This window comes from Bacillus rossius, chromosome 1 (assembly GCF_032445375.1).
Source record: "Bacillus rossius redtenbacheri isolate Brsri chromosome 1, Brsri_v3, whole genome shotgun sequence".
Classification (NCBI taxonomy): Eukaryota; Metazoa; Arthropoda; class Insecta; order Phasmatodea; family Bacillidae; genus Bacillus; species Bacillus rossius.
Genome location: NC_086330.1, coordinates 36,982,409 through 37,002,664, shown reverse-complemented (window position 1 = coordinate 37,002,664; position 20,256 = coordinate 36,982,409). Strand labels below are relative to the sequence as shown.

Genomic DNA, 20,256 nt, shown 5'->3' with positions numbered 1-20,256 from the left:
TAGTGCTATGGTGTGGAAGGGGAACTGGGGTCGTCTGGGATGCTGCTGCTCCTCGCCATCCAACCTCCTCGCCTTGCAGTGCTCACAGTAAAGACACCTCCCCATGTACTCCCTGACGTCCCGGGTCACCCCCGGCCAGTGGAATTTGGTGGGCAGCGCCTATGCTGTCTGCTCCGCGCCGGGGTGCCCCACGAGCTGGTGGTTCGAGGAAGTACGCGAGGATGGCAGCTCGAGCTCCCTCCGGGGCATAGATTCGCCACATCTCCATGTCTGCAGGTGCCCTACTCTGCAGGACCCCGTCGACCACTCTCTGGAACGGCAACACCTTGGTGCCACACACCTCCACAGCATCCTAGGTGGCAGCATCTCCCTGCTGCACCTGCTGAACTGCACTGATGAGGAGGTCGGCTAGGGTGTCTACTTATTTGGGACTGGAGTTCTTGGGCTGGTGTGTCACGGTATACAGGGCCGCACACCCGGACGACTCCCCTATGGAGGAGGAATGGCCGTGAGGGGGAACCAGGTACACCCAGGACTCTTCATCCTCGTACTTATTAGTCGGGTAGGGTGCAGGGAAAGCTCATCAGCGAGCTGGTTTGCCTTACCCGGCACATGCTCAACTTGGAAGGCATAGTTCTGGAGGGTCATTGCCCACCTAGTAAATCTGGACTCACGCCCCTGCCTGGTATTCAGCCACCTGAGACATTAGTTGTACGTCCTCAGGGTGGTCTCCTTGCCTTCTAGGTAGTGCCTGTAGCGGCTGACTTCCCACACTACCACCAAGCATTCCTGCTCGTTTATGTCATAATTCTTCGCAGCCGGCCCGAATTTGCAGCTGGCGTACTCCAACACTCTCCGACCTGGTATAGCACCACCCCCATGCCCCCCTTGCTGGCGTCTATCTTCAGGTACAGGGGCTTTGCTGGTACTATACGTGAGAGGACGTGACTCTCCCATACAGTCGCTTGACGGCAGTCAGGGCACGGTCTGCTTCGGCTTTCCACCTGTACTTCGTCTTGGGCGAGAGTAGGTCTGTGATAGGGGCAGTCACCGTCGCGAAGTTCGGGATGAAAGAGCGCAGCCAATTCAAGAGGCCCATTAGGTACTGCAATTCCTTCCTCGTGTGTGGGGCGGGTTTGGTATCTATCAGGTCCAAGTGCTCTGGCAGCGGCCGGCAGCCCTCCGCATTGACCATATGTCCCAAGTATCGGAGCTCCGCCGCCCCGATGCGGCACTTACAAGGCGAACATGTTAGGCCATGCCTGGCCACCCGCTCGAGGACCATGGTGAGGTGTCGGGTGTGGTCCTCCAACGACTTGGACCAGACGATCACGTCGTCTAGGTAGGCTATGACGAATTTGCCAACGAACCCATCCAATGTGTTGACCACCATGGTCTATAACATCGCGGGGGCGTCCATCAGCCCGAACGGCATGGCACAGAACTGGAATCTGCAGCCATCCAGGGCGATGAAGGCTGTTTTGGGGCGGTCCTTGGGTTTGACTGGGACCTGCCAGTAGCCACTCTTTAGGTTCAGTGATGTGAAAATGGTGGCGTCACCCAGCTCCACAAGGGAATCTGCAATGTTTATAACGGGTGGGGGTGCAGGGATAGTTACAGAGTTTATGGGCTTAAAATTCACACAGAAGCAGAGAGAACCATCTTTCTTGGTGGCCATAACCACTCAGCTATTATAGGGGGATTCACTAGGCTCTATCACCCCATCCCTGAGCATCTCCGCAATCTGCTCCTGTATGGCTTTCCACTCGACAGGTCCAAAACTATGGAGCTTCTCGAAGAGGGGTTGATGGGGAAGAGGGGTTGAAAGTTTGTAATTTACGAGTTTTTTTATCCAAACTATTTGTGCTCAATTTGTCATCTACTGGGCTGTCCCATGGGAGAAGTTAGGAAAGTTTTTGCCTGGTGAGTTCTCAAGGAGGGTTCCTGTCCATGTGGCGAGAGACAGCAATTATGAAATTAAGTACAAAAGATACAGAACAACATTGGAACATAGAGTGACGAGGTGGGTTATGGGTACATGGAGGAGAAGGGAATGGAAAGAGGTGGAAATGCATAGTCTGACAGAAATGTTTAAGGAGCCAGGCTGAGAAGTATTACAAGAGAAGAGAAAGGTGAAAAGGTTAGTCCAACTGTATTAGGTGGTAAAAGTAGAACGGGGCTGAGTCAGCTGGGAACTAGGGTACAAAGATTTGGGCATACAGGGCAGAGAGAACACAGGTATAAGCTATAGAGGGTATGGTGGCGGATGGAAAGAGATAGGAATGCTATTCTTGGGTGGACAGGGAGGGAGTGGAATGGGCTGATGAAGGTGTTGAGGAGTGTAAACTATTGCATCCTCGGCATCTCCTGAATTAAGGGCAAAACCCATTGCCTGGGTTGTAAATGTACTTTTCCTGAACATTTTAAGCTAGTGTAACCATTAGCTAAGTGTACGCTGTCCATCCATCAACTAGTGGAATGGGGTGGCAGTGACTGCAATTATGTCATGCAGCAGTGACTCCGTCCGCACCGCCGAGCGAGCAGTTTGACGTCGTCTGGCCGACGACCACCCCAGAGCCCGACCTGCACCCGCCAGTATACGCTCCCGCTAACGGAACACACCCCTGGCCATGGCCCACCCGAGTCAGGCGAGCCGAACAGCAATTAAGGGCAAAACCGCGGAAACCTGAGTAGACAAGAGAAGAACCGTACCCATTACTCCTGAAACATTAAATTAGGATTTTAGCGACAATAAAATCTCTTACAGACACACCCGTTTGGAGTCTAGCGTAATGAGGTCACGCCTGGCGCGAGAGAGGCCGAGCCTCCCTCGGACGCCATGCCAGTTCGGCAGTTCAGCGCAGCTCACGGACCGGGGCGGACCTACGTCCCACGGAGAGGCAACATCCTTTGTCTACACTGAAAGTAACGTCCGGTAAATATAGTCACTAATTAACAAAACCCCTTTTATTGCTTATCATCTCTCTGTGAGTACCCGGTCCCTTTTTTCGGTCCAGGACCTAATCCGGCCACATCAATTTAAAGACACCCCGCACCACACTTGGTCAGCGGGGCTGCTCTTCAGCATACGGCACGGGCCGTCTCCCGCAACGTACAGAACTTTATTTAAGGTCACGCGCACGGCGCTGACCACAAACCCGCAAGGGAACTTGGACAAACTTAATTGTGGTGCGTGTTTCACCACAGTGGGCACAACACCCGCGCCGAGACATTTGCATACGGGATTGGCCGTCTCCAATCGCCCGCCCCTTAATTCAGTGTATTTTTGTATCCCGTATTTTGTATTGCTAACTTACGTTACCCGAGTAACGAGTGCCACGTAACTTGTACGCGCCCCCTTAATTCAGTGTACTTTTGTATCCCGTATTTTGTATTGATAACTTACGTTACCCGAGTAATGAGTGCCACGTAACTTGTGCGCACCCCCTTAATTCAGTGTATTTTGTGTCCCGTACTTTGTATTGCTAACTTACGTTACCCGAGTAACGAGTGCCACGTAACCTGTGCGCGCCCCCTTAATTCAGTGTATTTTGTGTCCCGCCCTTGTGTTACGAAATTACGTTACCTGCATACCCAGTGAGACGTATGAGACGTAACAGCGTCCGAGGCCACGTAACGCGGAACACAAACAATACGGTGCCACGGAATAACGAATAAACCCCCCCCCACGGGGACCTCTGTAGAGTGTTGCATTGTGTACGACTCGTTCCTATGAATAAAAGGTACGACACCACCACCTCAACTCCACGCCTCTTATTTAAAATCATCTCACGCAACACCGCCGCCGGCCCTAGTGGGCCACGCAGGGGCACATACATCCACGACCCCAAATTCACGACTAGAAACGAGCTAGTCTGGCGCCCACCCGGACAACACAGATCAAGAACCGCCTTTTCCCACTAGGAGCCACACCGGGACTCGAGCCCGAGACCCCGGACGTCGGCAAGTTACAACTGAGACACATACACTACATCCAAGGACATTAGAGTAGCCCTGGAGTGTAAAACATCTTAACCAAGGGAGTCAGCAAGCTTCTTCTGACTCGAGTACTACCCAAGTCATATATCTACCCAGAGGCAACGGAGGCAAATACCACTGGAGGAGTATGCCCTAGAGGGTGGTCCACTCCGTGAATGAGTTCCTGGTGGCTGTCGGAGGCCAGAACCGAGGATATGTACTGGGGCCCGACTCCAAGCCTGGTGGTTGTCCCATCATCTTTGAGGGATCTGCGATGCACCGTGAGAGCATGAGACGAGTTGGCGAGAGCTAGAACTCGGTACTATTGTAGTTAGGCTTCGAGGGCAGCCAGGTTACAGTCTAGCTGGGACTGGTGGCTGGATGCAGGTTCCTGACATATAACGGCTATCGTTGGGATTCTGAAGGCATCCCAGGAAGGCAGCTGCATCATTCCCCGACTCCTGATGTGGACATATCTTACCCCGTGCTTTCTGCATCATACCCACATCACCCTGTTAGCTTTTTCCACATGCCTTGTGGAGACTCCTTTCCTCTGAATAACATGTCCGTCCCCTGCTTCTATTTCTTTATCGCTTCTGTCACTTGTTTTCTTATTTTCTCATCTATATATATAACCCCCCCCCCCCCAGACATTTTTTTCACTCATCATCCATTTAACTTATAGTCTCAATATTTTTAATGTTTTTTTTAAATGACATTGTCATCTCTATCAGGAATTTTTTTATTATGTATTGATATAAATTTTTCTTTTAGTCATAATGTTGCATACATTCTGCTAATCGTCATTACCTAGCTTTATTTTCTCTGTAAGTTTTGAAAACAATTATTTCTTATGAATTATTGATTAAAAAACCCTGGTACCTATCTATGAAGTGAGTCAAAAAAGTGCGCGCGTAAATATATTATCTTAGATAATTCATTAAGAGACAAAAATGTTAAAAAAAAAATTAAAAAAACCTGCCTCAGATAGGTTACCTTGGAGAGGGCTCGGTATTTAAAGCCAGTTGCTTTTTTTCCGCTACATTCTTGTTAAATTACGACGTTGATTTGGCAACCCTTATTGAAAGAATTTTATTGCGTGAGGTTTTACGCTGATTGGTATTTTATTTACCAATTAAAGTGATCGCATTCTAACCTTACTTTGTTGTTCTAGGTTTTGATAGTTTCTGAATTTTGTCAGGAAATTAGTGAAATGTCGCGTGTCGATCTGCATGGTTGGGTGGATGAGCAGTTATCATCTGTATTAAATTTTCCTGTTCCTGAAGATTTGATAAGGTATTCTTTTATATATGTTTTTTCTTAAATAACTGATAAGTAGTTCTATAGTGAACTGAAGCCAAGTTAATATTTTAATATTTTTGGTGTTGTTAGAATATTACTTAATTACCAGGGTAATTTTGAAGGAGAGTAACGTTTTTGAAAAATAATAAAAAGATTCCAAAATGATTTTAGTTATTTCTCATATATTTTTTAATCATTCCTTCAGAGGGTATTGTGATACTTCAAGTAGTTTACCATTTTAAAGAGTGCAGTTAGGTAGGTTAGTTACATTACAAATACATACTGTGATTTCGTGAGAATGCTTGTTTAGGTTAGGTTAGCTTATTTTAAAAATACTTAAAAATAGTTTGAACATTTTTGCTGGTTTTCACTGTTTTTCATAGAGAAACCATAAGAATTGAAGAGAAAGATGAATACACAAACACACATAAAAACAAGCCAAAATCAGCATAATTCAAAAGTTTAATGAAAAGACAGCACAGAGGAATTTAGTGTAAGGAACGGCGCAGATGAAACACATTGGGCTGACAACGATGAGGCAGTTATAAAAGTAACAGAAAATCACAAACAGACGAACTTAGGGCTGGAACTAAACATATATTTTGACAACTCTATAGGAAAGCACAGATAAACACAGCTTCCTAAGACAAAACAATGTAATGTTTTGAGAACTAACATCTGCCCTCTTCTTAAATCATAAAATGACTGATATAGGACACTGAAAAAAAAAAGGGGGGGGGGGGTTATATCAGAATTGGGTTATCTAAATAATAATAATAATAATGTATTTTTAAATATAATTTTTTATTATTTTAATTAAAAGGTCTAATTCCATTCTAATAATAACAATAGTTTACTCATTGATGTTTCTTGTGATTTACAGGAACAAAAAATTGTATGCTAATCAAGATTTTATCTTTTTAATTACCTGAATAAGTTTTAAATCATACCTAGCTAAATACTCTTCTAAAATTTAATTAGTGAACTGTAGTCCAAGTGGAAAAAAAAGAAAGAAAAATTTTATTTTATTTATTTTTATTAAAGAAATACTATTCTATGGGAAATCTAAGATTGTACTGTAAATCCCCATTCTATGCAGAATACTTTTTCTGTAGGGAAATACCCTTTCTGTGGTTAAGTCCCAGTCAGATGTGCAGATTTGCAGGACTTCATTTCTTTGATGTTATAACTTTTCTGTTTCAACATGAGTGGTAGAAGGCGGGATATTGTATGACTTTCATTCGTACATGCTGAGAACCAAAATAATTAATCTGATAAAAAATTGCTGGTTTAAAAAAAAAATCTTTAAAAACTTTTTTTTCGACCCTGGTTTATGTATGTTTTACCTCCACTCCTAGGGTGGCCAATGGCAGAGGAGGACCCACCTGATTGGTCATGCACCTAAGGCATATGTTATTCGTTGGTGTCTTGCAGTGAGGGTTGTAAGTTGGCAATTATTTTTGTTGAATTAGTTTCTGCTGATTTTGGCGTGTTTTTGTATTTGTCTTTTTATTTCTTTTGGTTTCTCTAAGACATACAGTAAATAGTGCTTTCAGAATGGCTTTTATCTGTGGGTCTCATCAGTTAAGTATGTGTTTTAAGTGCAACCTATATTTTTTCATATCTCATAGCACCATTGCACACACGTGTGTGTCTACATCAGTAAATATGAGACTTAGGAAGCTGTTAAAATTGAAGTAAGTAGGTAGGTATTATACTTTTCAACCCCACTTTTAAGGACTTCCATTGTTTTTAATATTTGAGATGGACTAAGGGTATAAAGTCCTTTTTTGGGCCAAAGACTATCTTGCTAAGTTGGTTTCAAATTTTTTTTTTTTTTTAATGTTATTAAATATATCCTGTGATACTATTTATATTATTAAATGGTATTTGTTTGTCACGATTTTGCAGGTACATTTTAGCCATTGAAAATGTTAGAGATCTAGAGGATTATCTGAAGACACTTTTGGATTTCAACAACTCTCAACACCGCAGATTTTTTTCTGAATTGCTGGAACAGAGACAGCTAGGTAGGTATGCCTAGTGGTGACATTTATTAATACAATTTTGAAACAACCATAACTACCTACATTTTCTTTGAGTTGGGAACATCCTGAAGTGGGTTTGTGCTGTTGCAAGTCATTATATAATTTTTACATTAAATACTTCTAAAGATGTTGACTTTTTGAGTGGCTTAACTTAAATATATATAGGTTTAAAGTCAACTCTACTGCTTACTTAAATATATGTTTTGAATGTATGTCATAAATGATATTTTATTATATTCTTTCAAAAATTAGAAAATTTATGAGTATTTTGACTGTAATTTTGACAATAATGTACAATTTTCTGAAAGAAGGTAAAACTATATATAGTTAATATTATGTAGCCAGTAAAATACGATGTTTTCAGTAATCCTATTTATTATTCTTATTGGTACTGCACAGAAATGTTACAAATAATTTTATTTTGGCAGCTACTTAATTAATTATGTACATTATTTGGACCTCCCTAGATGCACCACCAAAAGGACCGTTGCTAAATCGACAATTCTGCTTTTAAGATGAAGTGTGTTGAGTAAGTAGGTAGGGGTTATATACAGCAGCCGTTTCCTTAAACTCAATAATTTAAACATGTATTTCACTATCAGATTGGAAGTAACAAAATACAATTGGAAATTGTAGACTTTGTAGGTTGAAGAATTGTGAAAACCAAAACTAAGTATGATTTTCTCAATATATTTCTCAGTTTTGACACTGCAAATAGGCTGAAAACATTTGTCATAACAGCTTGGTTTTAGTATGTGCCCGTGATAAAACACTTGTACGATTCTTGTTAGTTACAGTCTGTGGACCTGAATGACTGGTAATGTTGATTACCTAGTATAAAAAGCAAAATGTCCTTCTGCAGAACTAATGGTTAAATATGTATGTTGTACAGTGAAAGGTTTTTAATTGGGCATGTTCGGAACCACAGCTTTGTCGGATTATTGAACATCACATAGTCTATAGGGAAACAAAAAAGATGAGTGTTACTGTTTAAAAAATGTTTCTGCTATCATTTCGTGTTCTTGATTCAGATTTCTACTTCAAAAAATCATTATGAAAATCTAACACCAGAAAACAAGAAACACTGTACTGAAAAGAAAACTGACAGTAATGATACATTCTGAGCAGGGCTGGCTGATTTCAATCACAATAGTTTAAAACACAATAGTTTAAACAATGGTTTAAACCACGGTTTAAACAGTGGTTAAACTAAGTGGTTTAAAAATATTTTTTTTAAATAATGTATTTTTAAATAGAGTTCTGTATCTTAATTATTTTAGTCAAAGGTCTAATTCCACTCTAATAACAGTATCCTGCTCATTAATGTTCCTTGTGATTAACAGACATAAAACAAAAAAAAACAAATCAAGATCTTATCATTTAAATTATCTGAATAATTTGTAAATTATACCCAGCTAAACACTCCTCTAAAATTAAATTAATTAGTGAATTGTAGTCAGAACATTAAAAAAAAAGAGGAAATAAATAATTTTGTTATTAAAAAAAATCGTATTCTGTGGGGAATCTCTGACTGTACTGTAAGTCCCCATTCTGTGGAAAACATCCATTCTTTGGAGAATCCTCTTCCTGTGGGGGAATACCCTTTCTGTGGTTAAGGGGCCCGACTAGTCGGGGTGTATGATAAGCGCAATGCTCGCTGGTGTTTCTAGTGCGGTACATATAGACTTTAAGCGCAAGGTTGTGAACTGGCACACAGTCTACTCGTTGTTCATAGGACAACTGTGAAATTTGAGCTGTGACTGTAACATTATATGGCATAGAAATGAAAGTAAAGGAGTAATGCTAGTCCATTAAGTGCTTTCAAGAATCTGTACTGGTTGTTTTATACCTAAAAATTACTCTGAAAACACACCTTTTAGCCATTTTAACTCTTCTAAAAATATAGTTTAAAAACTTAATATGAAATCAAAAGTACTTTTCGGCTCTCAGTTAATTCTTAAATGCTTTTCATAAACAAACCCCACTCAGATGTCTTGAGTACCTAGTTTTTAAATTGCGTTGTTTTTCCTGAAGCTCTACGCACCGTGGGGGTACCTGGGTAGGCGGGTCCTATAAGTCCCTGTCAGATGTGTAGATTTTCTGGACTTCAGTTCTTTGATGTTATAACTTTTTTGGTTCAACATGAGTGGCAGAAAGCGGGATGTTGTATGGTTTTCATTTGTACTGACGTCGTATCTCCTGCGGCGGTAAAGCTTGGTCCCCACCCCGTCAGAACCGGATCCCGCTGGCAGAATGCACCCCTCGTGCAGTCCGCACGGAGAAAGTTCGCGCTACTGCCGCCAGAACGTGGCCTAGGGCGGGAACTCCTTTCCCCGAGAAAAAAAAAAGTGTGTCTTCTGATTAGTATTATGACTACATTCGTGATTGGTTCTCACAGCGCATGTTAACGGTGACAAACGTTAATAGCGTGGTTGGTGAAGAACTATGTGAAGTGTGTGGTGGCTTCCACCCCAGCGTTCCAGCGAACACAACAAGCAACAGGTAATTCTCTGGGAGAATTTCACCGGGTAAGAAAATTTTACATGAACAAGCTTTATTTGGAAGCTCTTGTATACCCGTAAAATAGTTTCGCTGCCCAAAGTTAATAAATTAATAATTGCAGCAAGTCCAGTGATCCACGTGGGGGCCGATAACTAGGGTTGCCATATTTTTTCACGGACCAACCGGGACAGTTCTGTCTTTTTTACTTTAGGTTTTGGGACATTCCATGTCAGATCAACACACTTTGAATTAAAATTTTACCTCACCATTTTAGAAATTCTTCAAATTTTGTATAGTGGTAGTATGTACTAAGAATAAGAAAAATATTAAATTTTAATTTTTTATCTCTAACGGTTTCCAAAATACAGCTATGTAAAGTTTTCAAAAAAGCGCTCAAAAACGCTGGACGAGCGTTTTTGAAATTGCTCTAGAAGCTGTTCTAATTAAGCTAGAAAGGTGGGAGTGGTGTCATTTTACTCCATTTTTAATGGGCTTTCTTATGAAATATAACACACCATAGGTTGTCATAAAATATTTTTTTCTAAACTTAAAATCAAAATTTTGATTTTGAATAAAACAAAAAGTGCGTCCCAAAAAATTTTGAAAAAATTCTTAAAAGTAGGTTGTACTTATGGGAAGCATGTGTCAAAATTTCAAAATGGGCATGCAATGGGTTCAATAGGTAAAAAATATTTGAAATGAGAGTTGATTTCTAAAATCAGTATGGTTTATGTAGTGTATGGTAGTATTAATTGTTTGTACATGAACAAATAGGCATTCCATTTACTTACTGAGTACAAATTCACTTGTTACTTGACATTGCCTGAGTTATTTTTAGTGTCTCTTCAGCTGTAAGTGTATAAATCCTTCCAGTAGGAGTTGTAGGATCAACTTTGCAGAGGACGTCCGTTACTGATATCCACAACACATCAGGCTTCCTTGGATATGAAAATGAAGCTGCCGGTCCAGGAGGGTGTAAAAATGTTACTTTTAATTCATCATCTTCTTCCTTCTTCTCCAAAACATAAGCAACCCACCACTTTTCATCATACACTGCTGGTATGTAGCCATTTACATCACTTATTAGCAATTTATCTGGTGATTTTTGAACAGCTACAGTGTCTTCAGTTTGACTTTCCGAAAAAACTTTAACTCTTAGTTTTGAGAGACTCAATGGTTCAGGTATAAAACAGTGGAATTTTTGAGTACCCTTAATAGTAATAGCCTGGTTGAAACGCTCCTCGAGAAACTTTTCAGATTCAATATGATCTTCTTGGGTTGAAAAGGTAAAATGTATTCCATTGATATTTTGTTTTGCCCATTCATAAAGTTGAATGGCTGTCAGGATTTGACTGTCATATGGCCGCTGTAGACTAGCATTAGCGGCTAGTCTCTTGACCGTGCCACCAATCCCATCACAAGGGCCCTTTCCATGAGCCGTAGCTGAGAAATGCCATTCAGCTTCAACATCAAAATCCTCTTTATGGTAGCACAAGTTTATGAAGTTTTTTTTGTTTTTATATTGCCCAGCACACCCGTCAGAGTAATAGAAAATCTTCTTTGGTAATGCCTGGAAATGTTTTGTCAAGAATTCAATAAGTTTCTTTTGAAACGTATAAACAGACACGGTATTGTGCTCCAAGCAATCTGATACCATAACAAAACTGACATGTTTGAGTTTGTCTTCACTTTTGTAATAAATTACAAAAGGGTGAAGAGTTACATGTTCATTAGCCCAGTGGTAGCTCTGAGCCTCGTCTTGTACCACAATTGTGTAGTTTTCGGAAAAGTCTAGGTTTATCACAAACTCTGATTCATTTAAATTTTCTTTTTTATCATTGATGAAAGCAGACTGCATTTTAGCAATAAAATCATGTTTTATTAGAGGTGAAAGTTTTTCCAAAAAGAAAGTGATAAAGTCTTCTGAAGATTTGTTTAAAGTCTCAAGAGTGCAACGATCTACAGACACCCATTGACGAAAGGTGACATTTTCTATCAAATTTTCTTCAAAGGCATCTTCAAGAATTGTTTGTATAGGTGTAACCCCAGGACAATCGTCACATTCACCCATGACACATGTTATTGCTGGTGGATTGCATTGCATTTTGACCAGACACTGCTTGTACGACTTCAATTCACCATTAGTTAGAGTTCCTAATCGGGCATTTTCTATAATCAACTTCACATTTTGGTGGATAGTACATACGCACACTGCATGCGTGCCACTTTTGCCTGCTAAAATACATTGTTTTGGTCTTAGTTCAGCAAACTTAGAGAATCCTACTTTAATGTGGGGGGATTTCTCCTTGAACAGAGTATAAGCTTCCTTCAGATTACACAAGATAAGACGTTTTGATATTTTGGTTTTATTTCCATTTGCCTCAACAACTGATACACAATCTTTTATGCCGGGCATTGCTCTGCTGATTTCATCATTTAGATAAAAGGAATGAATAGTATTTACAACATCTTCTGAGAGCGTCTTACCAGGCTTGGGATTGGGAGTCTCTAATATACCTTTCTCTTTTAAAATTTTTTTTGCTTGTCTTACCATATAGTTTGGCGCATTAAATTCTCTCATAATCTTCCTTATCCCCCAACCCTCTGGGAGGCAAGTAAGTATCATTAATTTCTTAACACGATTGTTTGAAACGGAAAATTGATCTTTGAGGTTTTGTAAAACTGATTGGTCAAGATCGTCCTCTTGACTGGACGATGATGGATCTGCTGCTACAAAAAGTTTTCGTTTCATTGCAGAGTGAATTTTTCTTGCTTTGGTTATTGCATACTGCTTGGATTGGATTTTCCTTTTGTCAATAGGAGACTCTTCTAGCTCCAAAAGAGAAGTATTCATTTGATCTACTATTATTTTCGAAATAGAAAAGTTAGGGTCCCTGTCTGAATCCGAACTGGACATTTCATCATTCAATGCCACTAAGCAAGGCTTAGCTGAAGGGCCAGGTTGATTGGCATTTAAGTTTGTCTTCAAAGCTGTAATTTCTTTCCTACATTTATTGCAAATCTTAGCTTCCTTTGGAATTTCAGGATATAAACTGCACATCCATGATGTGACATTTCTTAATGTCTTTTTATCCCTGACTGTATATGATTTTCTTTTTTTAAGGGATTAAAACATTGTAATCTAATAAACACAACTTTTTTCTCCATTTTTTAAAGTCTAAAATTTAAAATTGATTAAAACCGTTTTGCAATTTACAAGTTTCAACAAAAAATTGTCTTTAAATAATAATTAATTGAATAAAAATATTGACATGTATAATGTACATTACATAACTGTATTATCATTAGTACTCACTACTGTCACACATTACTAGTAGTTACACTCACTAATACTTTATCACATCACTGTTCTCAGCATAACTACTGATTCTACTGACAAGAGCACCAGACTCAGACGAACTGCTATGTGAGCTATTCTTGTGAGGTGCAGGTCTCAACTTGTCAGCAAAGCTTGCCCCCTCCCCCCTCAGGCCCTCTCCTTCCTGCCTGCTGGAGCAGATTGATTACAGTCTGAATGTTAGTCTTAAAACTTTCTAGCTTATTCTTTACTGTTTTTTAAAAATTACTTGAATGATACCTACATATTTTAAAATCCACTTATATAAAGACATTAACTAATAAACAGTCACCTCAATAATAAATTAATATCAATACGAACTTTCCCGAAGGTACACGATGTTGTTGTCGGGATAAATACGACCATACTGGACCATACCATCATGGCGACCCTCGATTATCGCTACATTGCTGCGTAAACAAAGTTTATTAATTTTTAAACTAATTCTAGTTTCCAGTTTACAGTTTTCATGTAGTTATTTTTCAAGAAGAGACTCTGCAAACTGTGCGAAATGAAAGAAAACTTCTGAAACGTTTTATTGTAACCATAACCATAGCCATAACTACCAACACCTATGTTTGTGTAGATTTATTATAGATAGTAAAATTATTAGCATTACTGATGTTGGTAAAATAGAACATAGTAAAATATCTTTACCAAATTAAAATTCCCAAAATCTCACCTTTTTGCAGATAATATTTAACCATGAAGCCATAATCTGCCCATTTTGAAATTTTAACTTATGCTTACCATTAATATAGCCTACTTGTAGGAATTTTTTCAAAATTTTTTGGGACGCACTTTTTGATATATTCAAAATCAAAATTTTGATTTTGAGTTTAGAAAAAAAACTTTATTACAACCTATGGTGTGTTATATGTCAAAAGAAAGCCCATAAAAAATGGAGTAAAATGATACCACTCCCACCTTTCTAGCTTAATTAGAACAGGTTCTAGAGCAATTTGAAAAACGCTCGTCCAGCGTTTTTGGGCGCTTTTTTGAAAACTTTACATAGCTGTATTTTGGAAACCGTTTGAGATAAAAAATTAAAATTAAATATTATTCTTATTTTTAGTACCTACTACCACTATACAAAATTTGAGGAGATTCCAAAGTGGTCATGTAAAATGGGTGTGTTGATTTGACATGGAATGACCCTTTTAGGGATGTCGTTTTCGGGGGGGGAGGGGGGGTGGTTATGAAAACAGTAATGTAAAAAACACTTAAAATATAGAATAGATAATCTTTGTTATTTTATTCATAATGGTACACAAACATGATATTTTTACGAAACAAAACAGTTTTCTACTTGTTGTACCACTCGTATTTTTCACTTGGCGACTACCGCGAGATTCCGTTAGTGCTCAGTACAAGTCGGGCAGTTTCGTAAGTGGTAGGTATATTTTGGCGCTGCTAGAGTGGGGAAACATATTGACAATGACAATACGCGGGATGCGTATTGGTTGATTCAAGGTTACGTCGACTGCAGGCTTCGCCTCCAACGGACTTCTCTGCTGCCGACTTCTGTAAATTTGTATTACTGTGTTACTTACCAAAATGTTACTGATCACACAAGAGCAGATTAATCATTCTCTGATCTAATAATTTTGCTCAATTATTTCCAAGAAACTGTGCCCTGAATCTAAACCGGGACAATTTCAACAACCGGGCGGGACACCGGGACAACCCAGTATATCCAGGACTATCCCGGCGAAACCGGGACGTATGGCAAGTCTACCGATAACCCACGCAACCACAATGGCTAGCCTGGTGCCCTCTTATAACTAAATCCACTAAATAATCCCCGCGAGCATTCACTGGGCTCATCCCGGGTCCCGAATCCGGGACTTCAGGTGACGGCAGTACATGCTGAGAACCAAAATAACTAATGTAGGTAGTAAAAAAAGTGGTTAAAACCAAAAATTTAGGGTTTCAACACAAAAAATTGGTTCAAACACCAAAAAAAAAAACTTTTTTTAAAATGTTTTATTTTTCCAACACTTATTCAGAGATAACAAAAAATACTGGCAGCGCAATAATGCAACCTAGCTGCTAAGGTAATAGCCAGAATCTACTTGAAGTAATGTGAACAGGAGTGGCTTGATTGGTGCCGGATTACTGAATGCACCAGACCACAGAACACTGGATTAAAAACCATTCACAGTTTATTTACCCAGTGTATATTAAGGTAGCCAGTATTTGACTCGATGAATAAGTATTTAATGAATGTTGTCAAGCAATTTGTTGTGGTTGTTTGTTTTAGCGATGAATGCCAATGTATTGGATGCCCATGGTTACAAGAAGCCACCCAAAGAACAGGATTTTGTCATGCCCAAACATGAGAAGAAGAAAAAATCAAAAATTTTGACGGAAGAAAATGTGGTATTCCAAAATCCTGCTGAGGAGGTAATGTTTGTTTGAATATTAAAGAATGTGTTTTATTTTATTATCACCATATGTATTTTTCATTAAGTTTTTCCCAGGAGGCATAGAAATTTAAATGATTAAAATTTAAATGATTAAAATTTAAATGATTAAAATTTAAATTATTTTATAAACTAAAATGAAAAAATAAATTATATAAATAATTAAACATAGCTATTTAACATAGCTGTGACACTTGTTATGTAGTAATATGTGAAGAAGAAGCAATTACATAAACAAGTAGTACATGTTTATTTCTTTAATTTATATATATATATATATATATATATATATATATATATATATATATATATATATATATATATAAATTTTAAGTGTGCAGCTGAATAAAGGTTTATACTACATTTAAACACATATTTTAATTTTGATGAAATACATTTGTGTGCTATCTCTTTTCTATTGTCATGAGATAGTGGCATTATTTTTCGTTAAGACTCTTATGGAGCGGAGCCCTCACAGCGATGAGCCGGGCCGGCCACGTGTTTCTGCCCTCCGGGAGGCGTGGTTTACAGCCGGGGGTGGAGTCAGGCGGGCAGACGCGACCGTGACGTACGTGCGGCCGACTGCCTGGGTGGGGAGAGTCTCAGGGTTTCCACCCCTCCTTTCCTTCACTGTGCATTTCTTAGCCGTGGAGGCATGATCTTGCGCGCTGCGCTGGGAGCGCTCGTCCACAGGCCTCGGCGACACTCGCTTAACTGTCTGAATAACTCTTATATGGAAGTTTATGTCTTTGAAGGCATCACGCCCAGTATAATGCCTGTTCCTAGGCAAAGAATGGGAAGTATAACATATTCATAAATGTAATTATTTATGGTTATTTTCATACAATGTTATCTATAATCTGTATTATTGTTTTTATAAAGACTTATTCAACAAAGTTTTTCAGAAAGAATTCAAACTCGCTATATTTTACAAACACATACCATAACCATATTTTTAGGGCCGTCAACAAAACCTAAATTAGAATTACGAGACCGGAATTCGATTTCGAATCCTTGGGAATGCAAGGTCATTGACTTACACATATTTTTGAACCATTTTATATCTGTTTTTATTGTAGATCTGAATCTTAATTGCCCCCCCCTCCCTTGAGACGTAGTTTGCGTGGTGTCAGAGTATTCTGAAACCTACACCCTTGCACCCGAAGTCGGCATGAGTCCAACTAGCTACGGATTTTTTCTTGTAGGTGGCGTAGTTAACACAAACAAAGATAAAAAAACATTTAAATTTGTTTAAATATTTCTATTTACCAAAACGAAAAATAGCGAAGGATATCTTCAATAATATTGTATGGAAATCTTACATTTTTGTATATATTTGCGTTTTAAAATTAATACTATACAAGCTGAACAAAAAGTGTTGCATTATTTTTTTTAAAAAATAAAGAAATAGTTAAATTATATTTAAACACAACTGTAAATAAATACATTATATATAGGCTATATGATCATTCTAATTTTCTAAATACACATATATATCATGATGGAATAAAATTCCATCAAAGACACACAAAATTAATGTATGAGTTAAGAATATATATAATACTCATATTCACTTATAACAACATATTTAGAACTTTGGGAAATATATGATAGAATTAACTTGTGAAATGCTCTCTACATGAATGCAAAAATACCTATTTTAAATTTTAAAAAAATGAAAGCGAATATTTCAGTACTCGCCAGAGGTGTGTAAATATCTCACCTCTGTAATGTGCAGATTAATTTATAATACTCAACTCGGACACGAAATTTAAAATAATTAAGATAATGCCAAACGTTATAAATATAAGTATATAAATTGTGTTTTCCCACTACAACGTTAAAAAAACCTATAATTTATTAGCCACGAAAACTATGTTGGATCAAATGTGGCAATGTTATTATGATAAATTAAAATCTAATACACTACGCAGACAACTGTTCTCCATGTAATGTATTACCTTTCCAACCTACTATCTCTAACACGTTAATTCTACTTAATAGACCTATATGAAATAGCAAGATTAATGACAAGTGTTAACAAAGTTTGAAAATAGGGTACGACTTTATGAGCTAGGTCTTAAACAACCCACTTATACAACCTCAAAGTAAAACTTAATTACGGAAAACAATTTTATATGCTTGCATGTTCAATAGATTCTCATACATCTATATAGTAATCAATTTTTGCTACTACATATGCTCCACTTTCAAGAATAATAGTAAAAATAACATTTAGCCTATATAAAAATAACATCCATTTGTTTTAACATTATGTACACTCGTATATTGGTTATTACATGATAAAAAGTTACAGTACCTACTTACAATTTATCTTTACACTGGTGATTATTAGGTACTTCTTCGTTGAACTTAATTTACATCTCTTATCTCCATTTTTCTGGTGTAGCGAGGGTCAACAAGTTCAGGTACCATGCAGTCATTATAAAACTGTACTAGTTTATTCTCCATTTGATCTTTCCAGAAAGTGTCGTCTCTTTGAATTTGTATAACCTTGATGGGGTGTTCTTTAAAAGTCCAGATAGCCAGTAGACAAAATTCTCAGTTGGTTATATGTAGTTGCCCCTGGATTTGATTATAATATTCATGATTTTTATTCAGGCCAGTAATTTTACTTTTGTCGCTGTTACATGCAAGATAACGAAGTTTACCATCCAACACTGCGTTGTCAATTTCAATGCCTGCCGCAGATAAAGGACATTTTATTTCAACCAGACCATGTTCCCCGACGCAGCCATCTGGAGTTGCTCCACGATATGGTAAATGCTTGTCTATGAAGAGACCACAGGGTTGTATGATAATATTCTCTTGTTTTTCGAGTTGCTTAATAGCAACTGATTCATTACTTCTGCCGTATGCAATTGCTGGGATATTGATTATATCGGGTGAGTATATAATACTTTTGACCAAATTTTTGCAGCTTGTGCTACTCGCCGACGACATATTCTGCCAAATTTGGAAGCTGCGAGCATTTTGCGCCTACGTTCCAGCCATTCGCCACTGCCGGCCTGAAGAAGTGTCCCTCTCTCTTTTTCTTTGCGCTCCTCATCTCAGTTTTCTAATGACTTAAACAGATTTTCTTTTTGTAAACGAAACTCTTCAATAGTCATATCAGGTTTTTCGCAGTTTGGGCCATAGTCAGTATCTCCTAGACTGGAATGTTTTTGATGTATGCTTTTTCTTGAAATAAGAGCTCGCTTGGCGCGCTTTCGTTTTGCTGCTGCTTTGTCTCTTTTTTTTTGACCGAGAAATTTCTAGTTTCTTCACAAATATGTTTGGACTGAAGCCATTACACAATGTCTTATGGAGTACAGAGTGAGGTTTCCTGGTGTTGTGTGAAACAACTGCGGCAGAGCATCGTGCTTGGTAAGATCTCTTTAGAGCATAGTTCATCCGTTTGCCACCGACGAATTTTGCAATGATTGAGTAGAACTGTTCAACAACATTGCTGCCAACGTCGTGTATTAAGCTTCGTGAATTCTAAGCCAAATATCGAACAGCTTTCATTATGAGATCGTATAACCCACAACTTGTAAGTTCCGGCACAAAATTTCTTTCTTCATCCTTAGGACCGGAACAAAAATACTGCAGGTCCGAACATTTTTTTGTGCTCTCCGAATACATGGCAGAGTTCATTCAAAATATTATCATGAAGAGATGCTATTTTTGTGGCAATGAGTACTTATTTCTTTCTATGTTTGACAGCCTCGCAATTTCAATATTTTTTGAGATAGCAGTTTCCTTAGAGCTGGAGACCCTATTCGGCTTTGTTCTGAAAGATTTCTTAGTTTAGTACAGTAGTTACATAAAATATGATTTCGGCACTCAATCTTTTCAACTGTTGTATCTTTGTATGGTCGTGCTTCCAAAATTTTCTTATCACAAAAGCTACTGTCACCATCAGAAATAATTTTGCTATATTTTACATTGTAAACTGCTTAACTGTGTTGAAAACCTTCAACAATAATATTAGCCTCCATGCTGCTAGAGCTTCCAGTCCAATTTTAATAACAAGTATGCACAGGAATTTCGTTTTGATTCGAAACTCGAGCACAAACAAAACAAAATTTGTTTTTTTACGGACATAAACAGAACTTTTCTTGTATGGAATTCTACTATTGCTGCCACGCCGGAAAGAGCATTATATTGAGTTCGGTAGGATCGTTTTGACCAACAGCCATCAGCAACAACAGTCAAAAGAGAAATACCATTTTCATCAACATGTCCTCTTTTTACAGCTAGTTCAGATTCTTCCTTCACTGCATCCTTCATGTTATCCATGGCAGCTTTCTCCCACCCATCACAAACTTTGTTATGTATTTTTGAATATGTTTTCGAAGACATACACGGAATACCTATACTAGCACATGTTTCTTCTAAATGCGAAAATCCTCCTTCCACACCCATTATTCCAGCAATAGCTCTGAAATTTACATCCATATGTGTTGATGCAAATATTGGATCATGGGTAGGCATTGAAAATTTTCCGTTGCACATGTTGCACTCAAAAAACAAAACTGACTGAAGACCATGATGTATTTCTTTAATGAACTGTAAATTGTTAAGTGAGCATCTGACAGCAGGATTGTGTGTCCAAGTTCTGTCATCTTTCTTAGAATAT

At 38.4% G+C, this 20,256-nt stretch overlaps 1 protein-coding gene across 1 annotated transcript in view; it reads left to right on the top strand.

Moving 5' to 3' along the window:
* The first annotated feature begins 4,929 nt into the window (after positions 1-4,929).
* Positions 4,930-20,256, top strand: part of LOC134534781 (activating signal cointegrator 1) — a 44,819-nt gene continuing 29,492 nt past the window's right edge. The window contains exons 1-3 of the mRNA XM_063373362.1: positions 4,930-5,274; positions 7,192-7,310; positions 15,452-15,594. Of these exons, the coding sequence (XP_063229432.1) occupies positions 5,192-5,274; positions 7,192-7,310; positions 15,452-15,594 (345 nt within the window). The 5' untranslated portion in view covers positions 4,930-5,191. The remainder of the gene's footprint in view (positions 5,275-7,191; positions 7,311-15,451; positions 15,595-20,256) is intronic.